Here is a 20,247-nt window from a genome sequence, read left to right on the forward strand (position 1 = left end):
TTGAAACTCAACGAGTGCTGGCCCCACTTTGTATTTGTTGATTTTTTCCAATGGGTGACCAAAGGTACATTTGGTCTGTATCTATGATATAGAATACTACTTCAGAAAACTAAAAGACAGATTTTCAGAGAACATTAATACTTACAGTTTAACACTAGTCATAAATAATAGGGATTATCCTAAAATATATAATACTATTACTCTGATAAACAAAATTCTTAACAAAATAATAGAGGTTATTTAAACTATAATCAGATATTTAATCAATTTTTTTAAGGGTATTCAATAGCTGCACTTGTATCCAAAGATTGGCATAGCAACTTGTTTTCCTTTCCCTATTGGGATACTTTGAAACAAGAATGTTTGGAGAGTGCAGGAGCTATTGAAACAAACATACGAAAGCATCAGGCCTACAAAAAAGCCTCTCTCTGGGTTTGCTTCCTCTTCAATGTCTAAATGAAAGTGCCTATATCAGTTTAAGCAAAACCATTGATTTAACCCAATCAACACAAACGTCTTCTGTTTCAGGAAAACTTTTTCCACCAAATAATGAAAATAATGCCGTAACACAAAAGCTTTTACACGGGATGATGGGTTAATGAATTCCAACCGTAATTACCCGTCCAGGGAGGGTGATTACCCCAAAGAGGCCAACTCGGCCTGAACATTACGACCACCGACCCAGGGATCCTTTTAATTATTGTTTATAACAGGCGGATGCAACTTTATCTTGTTGATTTTATACATTTTTTATACTTTTCGCGGCGATTTAAATATTCCAACTGCGGTAAAGTTTCGATTGTGTTTGCAGTTTTTCCGCTGAATATTTATCCAATTGTGATCGTTCGGGTAATTGTTCTTTGTTTTTCATTTGTTTTTCGGCTCCATTTCGATTGCATATTTAATTGATTGATTTCCTTGTTGCGATGCGCAACTTTCAATCGCTTCTTGGCTCCCCGTTTGGGAGATAGTACGAATATCCCCAGCCGATTAAATGCCCAATGTTGATAACCTTAGGGGGCGTATAGCCCCTACTCAGTTCGATGCCTCGCCGTCTGTGTCTGCTTCGCTTGTCATGCATTTTACGCATGAGAAAGTATTTTCAGTTAACAAGTGCGAGGGTTGAGCCAAGCTGCAAAAAAAAGTATCCCCAATGCAAAAGTGCACAAGAAAAGTACCATAAAAATAAATCGAAATATGGCAACCGCAGTGGGAGTGGATGGGAGGGAACGGCAACTGGAGTGACAACGGGTAACAAACGATGCTCCATGCCAACGGAGGAGGTGCGGATGGGAAAGAGTAGTCGGGTTTGTTTATGGCGCGATATGAATGACACGTGACTGGGAGACAGTCCCTGCCAGACAAGCAGTCCGGGCAGCACCATCACCAGACGATGGCGAAAATTATGAAATTTAGCGCAAGCCGCACAACTGCCTGCAGGAATGAAAAAACACATTGAGCTCACGCACACACCGAAACCTTCAGCTATGTGACAGCTTTGCCATATCGCACCTGCTGCACCCACTCACGTATGCACCATTTACCCCATCCCTATGTTTTTTAACGGCCCGGAGAAAGGTGAAGGCGACGGTGAGGCAAAAACTGACGGCCAATGCGCTTAGCACTTTCATTCCGTTTGCTGCAAATTGCTTAACCACAATGAATGTGTATGCAAAGCGGTGGAGCAGACACACCGAGCAAATTCCATAAAAAAAATACCAAGTATCAGGTTTATAATACCCCTAAATGTTTTATTTTTAGAGCTCCATAATTAGAAAACTAAAACAAAACTAAACTATGAAATCTGTAACTAAAAACTCATTATATAAATCATAAATTTATAAATATTTATTTCTGTGTAAACAGATGATAGCATTAGCTGCATGGGGGCCGCGTGAGGCTTTCTTCTGGCAACTGTTGCAAGGTGTCGCCAGCAGATGCTGTGCTCAATCTAGGTGCGAACGGTTTAACGCTTTTCCAGCTTTTTTTCCTTTTAACTGGCAGGTTTTTTTCGCTTCTAAATAGATGTAAGCTTAGAGAGTCTCATTTTCTGTTGCTAGGCAGGCAGACAGTCGCGAATCCTGTTCAAAAGATAAACGAAACGGAACAATTTCGGGCAAAACCACAGCTTTATTTCGCAAAAAAAAATAAAATTAGAAGAGTAATTCAAAATAATTAGTCAGTCCGACATCCGTTTGAAGTGTTGCTGGTTCAGAATTTCCGATACCCATTCTTATTCTCATCTTATTATGTTTCGATTTATTTCGAATCCTATTTATTTTTTTCAAAGGCAGTTCTTCTATTTGGAACGCCTGATGTAATTTATTTCCTCTTGTGATGCTCTGAAAAGTAGGCAACAATTTCTTGGGCAATCCTCGTAAGCTCACATATGTCTCGTGAAAGTATGTGCGTTTGGGCGGGTGTTGGAGTGTGTGCTTAATACGCATTACTGTAGGTGTCTATAGGCTGATTATGACAGTATTTGCAATCCCCTTCCGAATCTTTTATGCCGAGAATGTGTAAATGGAAATTCATTCGATTTCCCTGTTCTCCAGCACCAGCTTAAAGCTGATCAAATTGAGTTCTAAGCTCCATTTCACACATAAAATTCCGGAAAATTAAATTCCACACACATGTTTTAAGAGGAGAATTTTGACCCTTGATATGAAGTTTTAATGGCTTAAAATTCTCATATTTAAGATTCACTTCGCTTACGAGCCAAAAGAAGTTTCTGAAGTGTAAATGCCCGGCAATCAATTACAAAAGTTCCTTCTCAGTTTAGTTTCTTTAAACTTTCCCGTTTGCCAACTTTTACGCTATTTAATGACCACACTTGACAAATCGTTATAATCGCTCTTAATTATTATTTGGTCAGCTGGTCAGTCAACTAGCCATAAACAATGTTTTGCTGGGATTTTTATGCTTTGTGGTTACTTGTAAAATATAAAAGGTTGTATGATAAATTTAAATTTCTGGGATAGATTGCCTTTGCCTTTGAAGCTTTACCTTTGTTGGCATTTTTGAATAGCATTTATAAATCAATTAAAAAGTGTCTTATGCAGTCTATTTCACCTCGACTAAAAATATTTATCGTAAATTAATTGATACCTTGAATCAAAAATTATAGCTACGTGGATAAACTTATACTCAATGTTACCGATGAAAGAGCAAAGGTAAATGTTAGATGGTTCCACGTAAAAGTTGCAGATACGTGTCTGTCAAATGCAGACCGACTTGAAAACCGCCCAACCACGTTCATAGACCCCACTTCCGCCCCCTGATGGCGGGCGAAACCACAATGCCACTCGCACTTCCGCTTTTTTGTTTCAATGGGCCACAAAGTCAAACGCCGCATATTAAACAACATACTGTTGTCTGTTGTTCGTCCTGCGGCCAAAGTGGTGAATTGAGGCCACACTAGTTCACAGGTTCGAGGAACATATACTTATAAGCGAATACTTAAGCATCTCCCAGCGATTTCTCATTCATTAGAGAAGCGAGAAACACATGGAACGGATGTCAATGCCAAATAGCTTTCTATAGCTTGAAATATTAAGATGGCCATTGATCTGTCAACAGAATGAGTGTCAACGTGATTAATTGAGCCTCCAGCTGGGAAGTTCACTGCTCTAGTCAAGATGCTAGTCCTGATGCAAAGAATATACTGATACTACGGCAAACAAAGCATACATATTACATATATCATTTTGCCCGGTTTGAGAGACTCTTCCATAAGGTAACCTTGGAGAAAATTCAATAAAAACGTTGCATAATTTTTCCCTTTTCCTGTGGCAAACTTTGTTTTCAGGCAATTTCAACTTCCACCCTTCCCAAATGGCTAAAACGGAAATGAATTTTTCCGCTTGACCCAATTCGCTCCCATACATGTTTGTGTAAATCTTTGTATTTGTTTAAGCTTTAAGTTTCATGCTTTGCGGTTTTTATTCGTGAAACTCGATTGAACTCAAGTTTTCAAGTGACGAGATAATTCATACCAAAAATGTTGAACGTGTTGAGTGGCTGATGAAATGGGCTCTGAAGTAAACAAACAAATTATTGCAGGGATGAGTTTGGGTATTTTAAGCTCTCGTTTAATCAATGATTAAGTTTCGTATAACAGCCTTTTACGAGTTTTATATTTGGGTTATCCTTAAATCATATGTTTTTCACCAGCAGCCACTCAGCTGCCTTGTTCCGCAACTGATATATTGTCATTCATATGTTGTGTCAGCAATTTGTTAGTTTTATGGTGGATGCCACGCCCCCAGCTGTCGGTCCCAAAACACGAACCGGGTGATCGGGAAAAATGTAATGGGAACGAAAAGGAAAAACGCCAAAGTTGCATACATAAATTGTATTTATCCACTCCACACTCTGCATTCTGTCATTTCCTGATTTCATCGTTTTTTTTTTTTGCTTTCCATAACCGTATGGAAATATAAAGGAGCTAATGCATGCCCGAATTTTTATGAAAGTCCTTATACATTTTCATAAAAGTCCTTTACATCGAAGCCTTAAATTTCGAAAATGTCAGTACTAGATACCAGCCTGTCTGTCTATCAACTTTTAAAATATGAAGTTTTATCGTTTACGCATGTTTGTCCCATTTTTCTGTTTGTTGCTCAGATTAAAGTTCAACTTATTTTCTTTTCTGAACGCAGAGACATTCAGGTGAGGTTGCTTAAAAGTTCGTTTTGTTGCAGTTTCTAAAATGCCAAAGAAACTTTTTTATATCGTTATTTAAGCAAACTATAAATTGCCTTTGATTGTAGCATGCTAGCTTCATAACTTTTTAAAGTTAAGTCTGAAAATCTGAGAACAAGCTATAAGTGGTTATTTACTTTTTATTAACCAACAAGGTTGAAAAATTTCGTTTTTTTATTTAAATTAAAGGAATTAATTAAAGCAACTTAAATTAAAGGTTAAGGAGTCCCTTTTTGATCGGACAAGGGATATGGAAACTATTACACCCGATAGGGTTAGACTGTTGCTTCTTAAAATTGATCTTTAGCAATCTTTATAAATTGATTATGGTGGTTTTCAAATTAAGATGTATGTACAAATATTTAAAGTTAATTTATTCGAAAATTCAATAAAGAAAATTGACTTTTTAGTCGGCTGGATGTTTAAATTGTGACGGGGGACGTGACTCAAAAGTTAGTTCTGTTCCAGTTTTTAGAGTGCCAGGTTGACTATTAATTGCCTGTGATCTAGTTTGCCAGCTTTAGATCTTTTTAAAGTAAAGTCAGACAGCAAGCTGTTAAATTTATTCAGTCAAATAAAAAATATAGTTCGAAATTTGAAATTTATTATGGAGGATCCCCGAAACCGAGAGCTAAAAAAGCTCATTAACTTGTATTGTGGTCTCCAGCAAGCCACCAAATTCCAAATGCAAAGGATTTTTATCGAGGAAGTTCGTTTTGAAAAGAGTGTGGCCCGTGGAGAGAGTAACCATACGAAATTAGAAAGATTGGAGAAGATGAAGGAGTTCCACGATCTGTTTAAAGAGAGCTTGCGACAACAGAATAAGCTGACAGTAACCATTCAACAATTTCTTGACTTCAATTCAGAGCTCAAAGACACTAAATATTACCAGGAGGCTTCACTTCTCCTGGAACGTCAAAAGGCAGAGGATCTGAGAAATCGGAAGCTTCTTTGCCAACAAATGGAGAAGGGTAATGCTGCTTTAGATGATGCCTTGGAAGCTCCAGACCACTCTTCAAAAGAACTGGATATTGTAACCACTCCACCAGCAGATAGAGAGCCTGGTGCTTCCGAAGTTGCAGATAACTAACTTTGTTTTGAATGCAAAAGAATAATTGTACGATTTTAATTATATACATGTTACATTCGCTCGATTAAAAAAAAAACTTTTTTGGATTCTATTGATTAATTCCAATGATTCATTTATTTTCTAGACAAACTTTTGAACAAATAACAGTCTGATTAGCCACCGAAAGGTATGTGGCTTTCGGTTTCCTTGGGAAACTAACTGGTTGACCTGAAAAAAGTGAGCGGCGAAACCGCATGCTGATGTAATTTCTACTTAGCCGCAACTAACTACGTCCAGCTTGGAAAAGTGTGGGGAAAAAGCGGAGAGGAAACTTTGGACCGCCTCAGAAATTAAAATAAAGTGCCAAGAAAGTGAAAAGCGAGTGCCCCATGCCCAGGGAGCAGCATCTTCAAGTTGGGCGAAGCCAAGGCCCGACCATCAGCGCCAAGTTCCGTTTGGGCCAACACCGCACCGCAGCAACCACTTCTAGTTTCCATTACTCTTTCCTTTTCCACACTGTTTTTTACAACCTCACAGGCAAAAATATTGTTATTTAAAAAACATCATTTTTCTGTTTTAATAAAATAAGACATAAAAATGGTTTATGTAGACTTTGTAACCCAAACCAACTTTTAAGAAACTATTTCCTAGAAACTAAAAATATAAAACCCTTTTATTTGTTTTATTATTATCAGTGTAATCCTTGCCTGCGGGCAGCATGGAAAACTGTTGCCAGTGCGTAGGCGTTGTGTCCACTTCTCTTTTAATAATTTGTAACTCATTTTGCACTCGGAAAACAAAATAACTACAACCGGCGGTGGCAGTGGCAAACGTTTCACCTTTTGAGCTGCCTCAAAACCATGGACAAAGCACAAAGTGAAAAGTTAAAAGTTCTGGGCCAAAAAGTCGCCGAAAACGGAAACTTTTCTTGGTTTTTGAGTAAGGACATTACATCTGGGTTAACAGGCAAATTAAGTAATTGAAGTGGCCCAAGAAACGACCGCTGGATTGTGTGAAAATACTAGGACTTTGCAAGCAACCCAGGATTTCATGTGCAGTACTATGAATGAATCGGTGATTCTTAAATGTTCTAATACAACAATCAGTTTTATAGAAATTATGCTTTACTATTATATGTATATTTCTTGTTCATGATGGAAAGATTACAATTAAAAATGTATAAGTTTCCATTAAATTCACATGAATGCTTTCTCAGGAATCTGATTGGCATAATAGAGTTCCTCAAATACCCAAAGTGCCTTCGAGAAGTCGCCATCGTTTTGCATTAGTAGTTGGTGGCTGAAAATTGAATTCATTCCGGTCTGGCGACTCAGTCTCTCCACCGGATCAACGTCGCAAGTTATTCGTATCTCCAACCCGATGGAGGTCCCGTTCAAAACTCTTAGAGTGGGCCACATCCGGATGACGTCCTCTTCGTAGCCAGGGGATAGAAGATTGTGCCTGATGTCCAACTCCGTCATGGGTAGATCTTTAAACACCTGAAGCATATCCAAACTATCTATGTCATTGTTTAGCAGAGAGATGCGTCGAAGATCCGGCAAGCGCCGATCCAAGTGTGCCAATGGCCGAAGATTCCTCAGGAAGTTGCGATCCAACTTCAGACATAGCAGGTCCGGCATGAATCTGGAAATTATCGAGATGGCCGCGTCGAGGCATTGCGGCTGGGCCAATGCACAGAAATGATTGCGCCAAGCGTAGTCGGTATAAAACTGTGTAAGGTCCAGAACCCTAGTCTGAGGGTCGTACCTGGCCTTGAGCGTTCTCTTCAGTCGCCACCTATACGAATCATCCAACCTGACCAGGGGCATTCGATCGCTGATCTTCAGAAACAGCTTGGGTTCACGCATGCATCGGCGATTCAGTTCGCTTGCTATCAAATAGCTATTCACGTAGAAAGTGAGAAATGCGTCGATGTCGTGCGTTGCATCCTTTTCGCCACCGGGGTGCATGTAACGCGGCGCCAACGGATGAGGACTCACCAGCCGATGCAGGCGCCGCATCACACGACCCTTGGTTTCTCGGTGGTTCTTGCAGAAAACCAGGACACGGTACCAACCATAAACGCTAACTGGAATTCTAGGTGGTGATCTCGGACCAGGAGAAATCTCCCGCACACGTTCCTTGGGCGTTGAGTGGAAAATGGGTCCATCGAGGGTATCGCGTCTTGGAGAACTGAACATGATAAAATTGACCTAAAACAAAAATTTGAAAAGCTTTTTTATTCACGCTATTTTTTGCTACGAGTTAGAGGGTTGGCCACTACGAATGATTGCTCAAATTATACGACTTGTTGATGTAACAAGCAAATGCTACTTTGTTGATTTTTTCTTTACTTTGACAATTTTCAAAGACCAATTTGTATGAAGTTTGGAAAAAGAATTCTTAATTTTTTGTACAAAAATTATTGTGAAAATATCAATTTACGCCATTTTACAAATTTCAACAATAGCTTATCGATATAATTTTTTAGAGGTGCATTCTAATAACCAACACTGGTTGCTTTCCAACACTGAAGTTTATAGTTATCGCAGCAAAATAGAACCCCCATTAAGCTCAGAAGCGACAAAATTGAACGCAACTAGAGGTTTTATTACAAAATTGTAGAAATTTTAAAACAAAATGTTGTAAAAATATATTTTAACAGCATTTTGGCATATAAAGCCATAAGCTTTTTGCATTGGCGCCAATAATCAGTGTCTTGACTAAATGAAGAATCGATACCAGCGATAGTATCGCATAAAGGTGACGATTTTATATAAGATCTATGTAGCAAATTGACATTTTTGTGTGAGGTGGAAAGGAAACGCAATAGGTGTTCTGGCATCTAAGTATATATCAATTTACAAATTTTACTTATGGCTTATCGATATACTTTTTATAGGTGCATCCTAACAACCTTTTTCTTTCCAACACTGAAAGTCATCGTGGCATCGTGCAAAGGAGTAGAGTCCCCACAAAGTTCAGCGATAAAATAACACAGAGATTTAAACTTTCTTAAATATATAATAAAAAATGGATACTATCGGCTTAATAGTATGCAGCCCTGACCTAAAGGAAATGCGAATTAAATGCTTAAATTGTTCGATCGAGAGTGACATTAGTGATTGGGACAAATTTCGCAACCACGTGGTAATTTCGCACGTTTATTCTAAGGAAAATTTCGATGCAGGTGGCAACCACAAGGAGACTAAATTTATTAAGTTCATTGATTCGAACGAACCGGAAAATGCATTACATCAGCATGTATGTGCTAATTTTTCAAAAAAGTATTCTAAAATATGACCTTAAGTGCAATTGTCTATAGCCACGCAGGCGTTTTTTTTTTTTAATATTTATTTTTGTGAATAACCTTTGAAAGTGTAAACTTTTAGGTTATGTACGGCCCAATAAAAACGTGCATATGTAATATCTATAATAGTACTTAAAATTAATTTAAAGTAATTTTACTAAAATTTATTTTTAGGAAATATTTCACGATAATAGATCGGTGGATAATGATTTAGCCAAAGAGAATATTTTGGTAGAAACTTCTCCAAATATTAAAGTTAAAAAACTCAAGCTTAAAATTAAACCTGCAAGGAAACCGAAGTTAACACTTATGACCAGGGTATGTTTGAAACCAATCCCTCAATGTACATATACGACAAAAAATGTATAAAAATTTTTATTTTCAGATGCAAGTGTCTTTTATGCGACCAACCTACCGCTTGGAGCAGCTGGTGATCGTCTACAGGATGCAGTCCTGTTTGTGGAATATCTCACATAGCGACTTTGCTGACATTGAGAAGCGTAACGAAGCCTATGCATCAATGAAAAGTTACATGTACGAAAACGCATTGATTTCCTTCAGCAACGATGAGTTGAAGAAAACTATTCAAAGGCTTCACAAGCAATATGTGTGGGTAGCCACAGAGTTTGGGGAGAATAAGCTGCGAGGATTGGCAGCTCTTTGTTTCGAAAAGTGCACATTTCTCAATGAGCTGCTCGATGAATTGTTACACGAGCCAACACCCGAAGAAAACGACAGTATAAATACAATCAAGGTAGGAAGTATTCAATTTTTGTGGCTTTTATGTTGCCAACAATCTTTTTTCCATATCTAGTTGAACTTTAAGGAGGAGAACATATTGACCACTACATTCATAAGTGCCTATGCCAATTATCCACAATTGTACAATTCCACGATGTTTGAATACACATCATTGGAGTCGCGGGCAGAGGCTTTCCGGGAAATAGCCGAAACGATTCTACCCCTGACGATGGCCAATGAGACGGAAGTGTACATGTCGATCCAGAGGCTACAACGCTGGTTGTACAGGAACAATGATTGTCGTTTGAAGCGTAAATCCATCTTCAACCCACAAGAACTAGAATATGTGACCATGTGCGGATTTCTGCCAGCTTACAGGACTTCCCACCCATCGATGCTATGCACCTACTGCAGGAAAACCATTTCGGGCGACTACAATTTCCAGTGGCACTTGTACCATGATCACCAGGTGGGCGCCCTGCCCTACATCTGCTGTTATTGCTCAAGACGCTTTGGAACTTACCGTCTTCTAGGCCAACACAAAATGGAGTGCGAATTGCGTTTTGCGCATATATTCAATGAGCCAGAGTATGAATCCTTTGAATGCCTTTCCCCGCCGTTTTGTTAAATCCATGCGGCCGTTCCATACGGTAACTGCAAAGGATCCAGATTCATATTTATGTTGCAAAGTTTTTGACTACCAATTTTTTTGCATTTTACAAATACTTTTAACCATAAAGTTTTAAATATATTATGTAATTCATTTTAAAAATTATTTAAAACGCCATACATTTATCAGAATTCAGCATTATTCACGATTTATTTTTGCAATGAAGTTTTTTATTTGAAATTATTTAAAAATTGCTGAAAATCTGATTTTTTATGAATTGAATTTATACCAAGAATTATAACTAGAAATTAAATCAAATAATAAAAATTTTTACAATCAATTATAGACTAATGTATTATGATATCTAAGCTAAAAGGCTTCCCAAAGCTTGAGTATGATGCAAATGTTTTTGAAGTGATTAAAAATTTGTTCCCTCAAGGCATACTTACTCTGACCAATTATTTTAAATTCCGATAAAATTAAAATCAAAGAAGTTAATAAAGCTTCGCGCCATTAATTTTCAAGCTGCCAACCAGTTTTATTTTAACCAGTGCTGTTAAGAAAAGCAAAAAGGTCAGTAGTAACTACCATCTCTGAAAGAGCTTTAAAGGCTGACTCCCAGGTGGCGCTTTATATTTTGTGTATTTCCCAACATGAAATCTAGGATTTTAAGAGCGGGCAAATTTGAATTGTGACTAAAAAATACCAGCAAAAAATCAATAAAAAAATCAAAGTTAAGAATTAAAATAATTTGGAAACCTTAAATGAAAATCACTCTTTACCACACCACCTTTGAGGTAGAGTGTGGGCGTTAAGAATAAGGTGATTATGAAAATTAAAAATAAAAGGTTTGGATTTGGTTTGAAATTTAACATTATATTAAATATTAATTAAAATATTTTGAATGTCTGTCTTTGGATTATCTTGCATGATTTTATGATTTCTTTCACCTTGTTGGGGCTACCGCTTCATTAAAACCATTTTCCATTAAAAAAAAAAACATAAATATTTAATTAACCAGCGGTTTTTATTTAAGACAAAAATGAGTCAAAATATGAGACACTTTAAAAACTATTGAATTAATATATAAAGCTAGTTTTTGGTTTTTGAATTTAAAATAGAACCATTTTGGTGCTATAGAATAGCACTATCAGAACCAGCATGCTTTGTGGAATACTTAGTGTGGGTGCCAAGGACTTTTTCTTGGGATAGTAAACCGTTTTCTTGGACAATACAATCACATGAGGATTTTGGGGCATGGCGGGATTGGAAGCGGGAACGGGAGCCGGAACAGGAATGGGAGCTGGAGCGGGCGCTGAAGCGGGGACTGGAGCTGGAGCGTGGCCAGGAGGGGAAACCGGAACGGGAGCAGGTGCAGGAACAGGAAGAGGAGCCGAAGCTGGAACTGGAGCAGCGGCTGAAGGATGAGCCACAGGCGGATAACTTAAATGGACGGGAGAAATAGGAGCTGGTGCCACAGAAGCATGTGCCACAGGAGCAACAGCAGGAGCAGGTGCTGCTGCAGGCACCGAAGCAGGAGGAGCAGCAGCTGGAACATGTATGACTGGCACAGGCTGTGGCATCACAGGAACTTGAACAGGACTAGGAGCTATAGCCGGTGGAGGGACATTGGCTTGCAGGGTGGGACATATCAGGTGCTCAGTTTCGGTGTAAGTCTTAGGGTTGCTGGGATTGGGCTCTCTAATGGTCTGTTTGTAGCATCCATTGGCATCAGGAGTACCAGTTTCAATCACTGTCATCTTCTTGGGATCAGGCTGAACGGCCACGGGTACTGCAACCGGAGCGGTAATGACAGGAGGAACAGCTGGCTGGTAGTAGTGATGCACCTGGGCCACAGGAGCAGGGGCAGGCGCCGGCGCTGGAGGAGCGTGGGATTTAGCCACAACATTTCCAATGACGGCTCCGGCTAGGGCTCCGCCCAAAAGGCCAACACCTGAAAAATTTTTAAAGTTTTAATTTAAATTTAAGACAAAAGTAAAAAAATAATTGGAGTTTTGTAAAAAAAACCTACCAAATGCCCTTTTCCGACCTCGTTTTGGCCGTGCTTGGCTAGATGGCATCAAACTCAATCCGAGCAACGCCACCAGAAGAAAAACAGTAACCAGTATACGCCTAGACATGGTGAATAAGAATTCTTCACCCTCCGGACACTAATCGAAATATATATTTGGCTAAATCGGCGTTCAGACCTGAGCTGATCCGTAACTTACCGCATTTCTGACTCCCTCGATCTTTTTGGAAGAATGTTGTTATGGCTTGACAAATATTGATACAGTTGTTTTCGGGAAAGTTGACGAGTTTTGCCCACATACGTATGGCGTATGTTTATGATATGCTTTAATTAAAATTTCAACGGCACATGAAACGCTCATTACCAACCTTTAAGTCTTATACTTTGGTGTGAATAAGTGAACTTGAAAAAACTATACCTATATGAGACTAATGTATGTACATACAACCACTTTAATATTTGTTTTTTGCTAGTTTTATATTTAGAAAAGAAAAACAATTGCCAAAATACCTTTTCTTAAGGTGTGTCTTAATACATTAACGGTAGCTTGATTATACATTTCTTAGTAAAAATATTTTTTTATATTTCCAAGAAATACATTTTCTAAATAATACGTGTTATTTTGATTATATTTAATCAACTTTCACCCATAAAATGTGTTGGCAGTTCAGTTGTCAAAAGGCATATGCTCTCTTAGTAATAGCAGAAGGTAAAACATAATGGAAGATCTGAAAGTGTTGTTATTAGCCTGGCTTAAAGTTGTGTGATTTAAGAACAAGAGTACCCAAAAAAAAAACACCAAAAAAAGAAAATGGGATCAGTAAAAAAGAACTAACCATAATTGTTTAATGAGTGGCAGTATCTCTTTCAGCCACCTTTCTTCCAAGCCTTATTTTTGGCCAAAATGGCAAGCGACAGGAGTCAAACCAGCTGGGAACATGGTGGACGAGTCCGGCATATGGCACGTGAGGTTCCATTTAATTTTCATAATTTTTCGACCAGACTCGAAGGACACGCAATTCGGTTTGTGTTAACACTTGGCCCAGGAAAGTCTTTATTCCTTATTGTGGCTATTGATTAAATCGGCTTAAAGCTTTGACTAATGATGACAGAAGATTTGGCCGGAGAACATGAAGCGCTAGAGCGCATAATTCGTTGCTGGAATTCGCAGAGTCATGGGGCAACCGTTTCGTTTGGGTGTCGAAATGACCTGCATCAAATGTTTCGCCATGAGAAATCTCCAGTCATTTGTATTCGGGGGATTTGCCGGCAATTTGCGAGACGCGACTTTAATTCGCTTAATAAACATTTGCTTAGTTTCGGCGCTCTTCGTCCAGGTTCTGGGTTAGTTTAGGTAAGCAGAATGCCAGAATGCCAGGGGAGGAAAAATCTTCGCCTTAAACACAATGGACAATTGTCAATTGCAGAAAATTCTTGGCCTTTTTGGGGGTGCGACACTTGAGTTCCACTTCTCAGTCGGTCATAAATCATTTACTGAATGCTACACATAAAGAAATAAGGATACAAATACTAGACAAGATAGTCGAAAGAATGGTGTTCCAAGAGTGTTGAAGAATGTATGTTTTCCTTATGAAATTCATGAAAATAATAGTCTAATATTTATATCCTGAAATTTAACTATTTATGCTCTCTGTAGAATGAAGAAGATGACAAGGAAAACGTCAGAGACCGGAAACGCCAGGACATAGCCGCCAGGAGGCAGTGCAGCTCATCTGATGGACATCTTGGGGCCACGGACCTCTGTCGAAAGTCTTCCCCCACCGCAAAGGATAATGATGCGCAAATCGCTGGCAGTCATCGCTGCCAGCATTGGACTCGGCTCTGCTCTGCTTTGTTTCATGTTGTTGTGGCTTGCTTTTAGTTGCCTCTATTATCCTTAATGCGAGTCACTTTGTTAGAAACGTCAGTCGGCCTGCAAGCGCCATTATCGTCATGGCTGGCGAAAAAATATGAATCGGAAAATGTGCAGACACGCCAGCCAGCCGCCTGCCCGCCGAAAATGCACGAGAATAAAGATAAAACATGACAGGCGGTTCACATCCAGTCATTTATAATAAGCCCAATATGACCGCGACCGCATGTGGCCGCGCCCCTTTCCTTTCCCTTCCTGGCTTTTTTTTTTACTTCCATGGTTTATCATCCTGGAGACTGGGTACTGGGCGTGGAGCTGAGTACTTGGGAAATCTCACTTGGGCAGCAGATGAAAAAGTTCCTCCAGCCGGCGTACGAGACCTAATGAAATAATTGTTGTGAGCTATTTACAAGCATCTAATTCCTATTCGATGGCGAGCCAATAAAAATATGCCATAATTACGTAGAGCCCTGGCCGCCAAACCAGTCGGCAGTCCTAGTCGGCAGCGCACAGGCTGCAATGTTAATGACATAATTTAAAAAGCATTTCATTAATAGCCGGGATGTCAGGGGCCCAGAAGTCTGCGACGAGGCAATTAAAATGCGAACAAAGAAAGCTTGTTCGACGCTGTTCCGACGCAGGCGATTGGAAATTCAGATCTTGGCCAGGCCAGAATGTTAATGGTAATTGAAATCTGTTCGCATCGAATATGGGTGAATAAGTTAGCCTTAAGGCTTTAAAAACCAGAATTTAAATGCTCTCATTAAAAAGTAAAGTAGCGGAGATATTCGTTTGCCACTTTGCCAGATATTCGTTTTTGGACCGTGGTTGGCAGCTTATCTTGAACTTTGGCATCGTCGCGGCTACGGAAAATATGTTTTCGCCAGGCAACCCCCGAATGTCCTGGCCATGTCAAATCATTTGTATATAATTCACATCCTTTTGGTATTCGGTCTTTGTGCCCGGTCGAGTGATTTATGGGCTGCTCTTCTTTCTGTTCTGCCATGTTTGGATATGTTTCTCTGTAAATATGCCAGCAATGGGACACATTCCAAATTGGTCCGTGCAAATTGTTTGCCTCAGCACTATTATCCTTTTCGCAGGATGTTGCCGCAGCTCGCTTTTTAGGTAATTGCTGACTGCTGCCATTCGGGCTGGTGAGTTATTCGTTTTCGATACGAAAATTTGATATTCCGACCACATGCTGTGATTAAATCGTAGATGCCAGGTCCTTTCCCAAGTCCTGTTTTGTAATTGAAAATAGTTTCTGCCATTTGGCAGTAAACACAAGTCTGTAGAGGGGCGTGACCAAGATTCAAAATGTTGATTAGAATTTTAGGAACCAAACCAGGGGGTTTACTTTATAATGTTATAAAGTTTTTATGTGGTATTTTTTTTAATATATACTATAACTCATAATTAAGGTAAATTGTAATTAAATTGCTTCAAGAGACAAAGAGGCATTGTCTCTTGAAGTTAAAAAAAAGCAGAAAACCACATCCAATCACTTATTGTTTTGTTTCTCAAATTTAATTTTCAACTTTTGAGGAAGGCTAGTAGTGGCCGTCTTTGGGGAACCGCCTGCTGTGCCATTTATCATAACTATGGCTAGGAAATTTTGCAAAACAAGTTAACAAATACCAACACGAGTGCTTTACGCAACATTTGAGCATGCAAATTTAGTAAATTGGAAATCGAGTCGCAGCATTTGGGAAACCGCAAAAACCCATCGCCTCCTCTCAAGGCGATACACAAATGTCCGATGGGAGGGGCCAGGTCCAGTCTCAATTTCAGTTCTCGGTTTCGGCCCGAGTTCCTGGTCAGGCCAAAAACTTCAAGACGAGCATGTGCATTTGTCATAAATTAGAAACTGTAACTCCTAGCCGGGGTGGAGCGATGGTGCTCGCTTTTTGCAACCGGTAGGTCCACCCAGCACTTAAATTTATTGCAAATAACTCTTTCCCCTCATAACTTTTGCCACCAGACCAGTTCAGGTCAGTTTATGCTTCGCATTTCGTTGCTGTTGGCTTAATTTTTTGGCTAAGCAAACTAATCAACGCCCACAATTGCGAAGGTCGCGAGTGGAACGGGCACTGTCCAGAGGCTAAATGAAGTGTGCACAGTCCGGACCCCTTTCAATTATGCTTTCGATTGTGTGTGTGCAGTCACAAGTAAACAGCAACTTGCCCCACAATGGAATCCGAGTTGCCCAACGCATATAAATCTTGGCCTAAGTGTTGTGGTCATTTAGCAAATGTCCAGCCATGTCCGGCATGCAAATTTGTACGCGTCCCTGGAGGGTGGGGGCTGCCAACTAAGTTTTCTCTCTTATCGGTCATGAAGATGGGTGTCCTCGCTGTGATTTATAAAATGTATTAATTAAACGGTCCCATCGGTGTGAAGGAACAGGCAGGATGCTAAGTTAAATGGGCTATAAAAAACAAGCGAGAAATTTACAAGAATTTTTCAGTTGTCATAGGGTATTAGCTTTTGTTTCCCTCTTAAATTCAATTTTATACTTAAAGCTGGTAGACATGTCCTTCTTTCGTATCCCAAAGTATTTCCTTACCAGTTTCTCCTTCTCAAGGCTCACATAAACACATAAGTGGTAGTCCTGTCAAAGTCAAAAATAAACGCAGCGACAATAATGATTTATGTGGCCAAAGTCGAAAAGGAAAGATCCTGGCAAGGACTCTATCCTCTTGCGAGGGTGATGTTTCTGGAGTGGGTCGGTTCAGGACATATGAGAATATGGAGACTTGGAAAAGCGCGACAAATGCGTATATAATTTGTAAGACAGCCCAACACAGGAAAAAAGATTTTTCTCAAAGCAAGGACACATTTTCCTAATTATTTAACTCCAATAAAGACATAAATCTTGGTAAATAATTATTATTTTGATCCAATGAAATTTAATATAGACAAATATGAAGAGAAAAAGGAATTCTTAAAGAAACTTTTCCAGTTTGAAAAAGTTTTCCCTTGGGTGTGAAATTGGCAATAAGATGAACCATAAAACGATTTACTGATATTGAACCCTCAGGCATATAAACTGTCTGCAAGAAAAGTGCTTTTCCAAACCGAAAAAATTTTTAAATCTTGAAGAATTTAAAGCGTTTAATTGATTTGGCAGACTCGGGTAAAAAGTGCTGAGTGCCATTACCAAATTTGAATTTGCACAGCAGACCCAATCACCCATCGCCGTAGCCTCTGTGCCCAGAAACCGTGCCAGTTCATAAGCCACAGAAATGCAAAACCGCCATAATAAAGGATAATGTCGGCGCATATTAAATAAATGACTTCCGTTCGCCTCGCAGTCGTCGTACCGTCGTCGTCTAGGTCTTGTAAACCAACTGACTACCAACTACCCCCCACAACGTTTACCGAAATGAAAACAAGCGAAAGGATATTGAAATGAGCTGGAGCTGGTGAACTGGTGAGCCGGAGGAAAATGCAAATTCATGCCGAGCGGGAAATGACGTGTGCAAAATTTCACAGGATGATGATGACGGGGCACAATACCCCGTTCAAGCCGCCGCCACTTCAAGTGCTTAATTAAAAACTTTTGCAACTTTTAAAAACGTATTAAATGCGGACAGGAAGTTGCTTAATTTTTTGGGGGATTCTTTATGCCACTGATTTGACCTGTTGCCCCACAAAAATGCAAAAGTTCTCACAGTACTGATCGCGCCCTTCAGTCTCCATCGTGCTCTGGGTCCGTCGCTAATTACGAGAAGAGTCTCCGACCAGGCCTAATCGCTGTTTAAGTACACAGTAGTGGTCGCGGCTTAAACGCGAATTACGCCCAATGTCCGACAGACCCATGACCATTTAATGTAAACAATAATTAAAAGCCAGGCTGGGCCGAGAGTCTGCAGAAGCAGTGGGGTCTCCCTGCCTCCGATGATCCGTTCCCCTCACAGCTTATGGCTTAATAGCTGCAAAATGCAAGGCAAGCGGTCAGTGTGTGGGGCTTGATTACAGTGTGTACTGGTGGTAGGAGGACTGCACTCCAAGTCGGTGCCATATTGGTCGCAGTGGCGGAACGACATCGTCTAGGTGGCCTGCTCATCAGGTTGGAAAAGCTGGAAGAAGGCCTAAAAGAGTTGGATTAGATGGTAGGAGTCCGGGAGTTCTGGTATTGGTAACTATATATTTATATACTCTTTCTAATATATTTCATTATAAGCTATTATAAAAAAAAAATCTATAACAAGCATGTACATTTTTCTTTTTAATATAAAAGTTAAAATAACTTATTCTTTGTTTCATTTAATACAAATATACCCCTTTAAAGATCATTCTAACAAACTTGGTAATATAAACTCAAGCAAACCATAGCCAAGTCATTGAATTTTGGCCTGATGCGATCGTATATAGTCAAAATCCTTATTTTGGCCTGGCTAAGCTCGATTCTCCGTAAAAATTATCATGCCAGGTGTACATTCCATTGACACTTCTTAGAATGTGGCAAAATAGGGAAACGCCGTAACAGAAAAACAGATGAAATAATAGTGTGATTACTAAGTATCTTCGGAATCATTTTATCCAACATTTCCCACCATATCTGGGCCGCTTCGCCTTTGTACCACAACGATATCAATGTCAACTTTGTTGTTTGCCATTTACATTGCACGTTTTTGGTCCGACATGTGGAAATTCTTGGTTCGTTTATTAAATCACCCCCTTCAACTTGACATTGCTGTTTTTGTTGCAATATTGTGCTTTTCGGGGCGTGGCTCTTCTATGGCGAGACTTGCGCAGCCGAACATTTCTCCTCCAGTCGGGGAGGCGACGTCTATGCAGATTTTGCAGACGCTGCAAGGACACTCGTCACCAGGATTCACGCTCTGGGCAACGCCCACTGGGACACAAATTGCTCGTGTTCCATCGCTCCAGGGGTTGAACGGCGATTTATTTAGAGAATTGCATTTCTGACAATGCACTCACAGCCTGATGGGAGGTTTTTATGTCTGGCTTCTTGGTTTTAGTTTTTATTGTCCTGCCAATTTGGATGATTTTATTTTATTTTGCCTATGTACCTCGTCTTGGTTAGTTTGATTAGATTTAAACATCGGCTTCAACTCAATTCAAAAAAAGGTGCCTTAATTTCTGCCTATTTTTTTTAAGATTTTCGATACCCGAATCCCAAGACCTGGAAACGTGTGTTTTATTATCTTATGTTCCTCCTCGCCTTTTGGCCACGTTAAGCATTTATCAAAACTACTCCTGGTACGTGCTCTACTGCCTGCTGATACTGATTCAGATACTGATGTGGATAAGCCCCGGATCTGTGACGTCTGAAGAAGAGCCAAGGCTGCCAGCAAGGGGCGGGCATTTTTCAGACAAAAATATTTTTGCATAAATTACAATAACAGGGCTAGAACCAGAGGAACAACAATGAACAAGATGTCTACCAGAAACGGCGACCAGCAAACACATTCTTGCCTTATAATTTAGTGTCGCTTATGAAGTAAACTTATCTAAGCGGAAATAAAAACACTCACAGTGTAGTCGATGGTGCACTGAAAAGAATATAAAAATAGTGTAGGTTATGAACTCGAAGAGTTTTATAAGAAGAGTCTTTCCCTTATTTTTATTAAAAAACTCTATTCTGCCTAAAACAATTCCTATAAGTTTTTTTCTGCCATAAATATATGAATTTCCTTTTTTTTAATTTCTTAAAAATTACCAAAAACTTGATCCTTTATTTTCTTATAGTGTAAATGTTGTAGAATGTGGGTGAGGTGCTCGGAACAGGTTGTTGTGAGCCCTACTCAAACACACATGCAGCGCATAAATTTTCGCGTTGCGGTTAAAAAAGTATCTCAAGTATTTCAGCACCCAAAAGGCCACAGACACGGACAGAAAGAGATGAAGAGGGTGTGTTAGAAAGAGACCGATATAA

General features: G+C 39.5%; 5 protein-coding genes across 16 annotated transcripts; 3 read left to right on the forward strand and 2 right to left on the reverse strand.

Moving 5' to 3' along the window:
- Positions 1-5,212: 5,212 nt before the first annotated feature.
- Positions 5,213-5,893, forward strand: LOC108130442 (uncharacterized). Its single transcript, XM_017248859.3, has one exon. It carries the CDS (start codon positions 5,312-5,314, stop codon positions 5,792-5,794), a length of 483 nt encoding a protein of 160 aa, XP_017104348.2. The 5' UTR covers positions 5,213-5,311; the 3' UTR covers positions 5,795-5,893.
- A 1,003-nt stretch (positions 5,894-6,896) lies between these two features.
- Positions 6,897-8,228, reverse strand: nxf4 (nuclear export factor 4). Its single transcript, XM_017248802.3, has 2 exons — positions 8,128-8,228; positions 6,897-7,986 (listed from the first exon to the last, which is right to left on the reverse strand). Exon 2 carries the CDS (start codon positions 7,972-7,974, stop codon positions 6,970-6,972), a length of 1,005 nt encoding a protein of 334 aa, XP_017104291.2. The 5' UTR covers positions 7,975-7,986; positions 8,128-8,228; the 3' UTR covers positions 6,897-6,969.
- A 482-nt stretch (positions 8,229-8,710) lies between these two features.
- Positions 8,711-10,657, forward strand: LOC108130276 (uncharacterized). Of its 2 annotated transcripts, none has more exons than XM_017248662.3 (4): positions 8,711-9,037; positions 9,258-9,401; positions 9,469-9,837; positions 9,898-10,657. In XM_017248662.3, the coding sequence occupies exons 1-4, from the start codon at positions 8,807-8,809 to the stop codon at positions 10,450-10,452; spliced, it is 1,299 nt and encodes a 432-aa protein (XP_017104151.3). In that variant the 5' UTR covers positions 8,711-8,806; the 3' UTR covers positions 10,453-10,657. The 2 variants fall into 2 exon arrangements, with proteins under 2 accessions (XP_017104151.3, XP_070137531.1); XM_070281430.1 differs by having other exon boundaries at positions 8,711-8,923.
- Positions 10,658-11,442: 785 nt separating this feature from the next.
- LOC108130348 (uncharacterized) lies at positions 11,443-12,774 on the reverse strand. Of its 2 annotated transcripts, XM_070281067.1 has the most exons (3): positions 12,666-12,774; positions 12,467-12,605; positions 11,443-12,388 (listed from the first exon to the last, which is right to left on the reverse strand). In XM_070281067.1, exons 2-3 carry the CDS (start codon positions 12,573-12,575, stop codon positions 11,547-11,549), a joined length of 951 nt encoding a protein of 316 aa, XP_070137168.1. In that variant the 5' UTR covers positions 12,576-12,605; positions 12,666-12,774; the 3' UTR covers positions 11,443-11,546. The 2 variants fall into 2 exon arrangements, with proteins under 2 accessions (XP_070137168.1, XP_017104238.2); XM_017248749.3 differs by lacking the exon at positions 12,666-12,774 and having other exon boundaries at positions 12,467-12,641.
- An 81-nt stretch (positions 12,775-12,855) lies between these two features.
- LOC138926551 (uncharacterized) lies at positions 12,856-15,799 on the forward strand. Of its 10 annotated transcripts, none has more exons than XR_011443106.1 (5): positions 12,891-12,987; positions 13,059-13,175; positions 13,326-13,820; positions 13,894-14,043; positions 14,124-15,707. XR_011443106.1 is itself a non-coding variant. In XM_070281070.1 (4 exons), exons 2-4 carry the CDS (start codon positions 13,121-13,123, stop codon positions 14,173-14,175), a joined length of 201 nt encoding a protein of 66 aa, XP_070137171.1. In that variant the 5' UTR covers positions 12,878-12,987; positions 13,059-13,120; the 3' UTR covers positions 14,176-15,715. The 10 variants fall into 10 exon arrangements, 3 of the variants coding, with proteins under 3 accessions (XP_070137169.1, XP_070137171.1, XP_070137170.1); XR_011443105.1 differs by having other exon boundaries at positions 12,892-12,987; positions 13,338-13,820; positions 14,124-15,706; XR_011443108.1 differs by lacking the exon at positions 13,059-13,175 and having other exon boundaries at positions 12,856-12,899; positions 13,338-13,820; positions 14,124-15,706.
- The last annotated feature ends 4,448 nt before the right edge of the window (positions 15,800-20,247 follow it).

This window comes from Drosophila bipectinata, chromosome 3R (genome assembly GCF_030179905.1).
Source record: "Drosophila bipectinata strain 14024-0381.07 chromosome 3R, DbipHiC1v2, whole genome shotgun sequence".
Taxonomy (NCBI): domain Eukaryota; kingdom Metazoa; phylum Arthropoda; class Insecta; order Diptera; family Drosophilidae; genus Drosophila; species Drosophila bipectinata.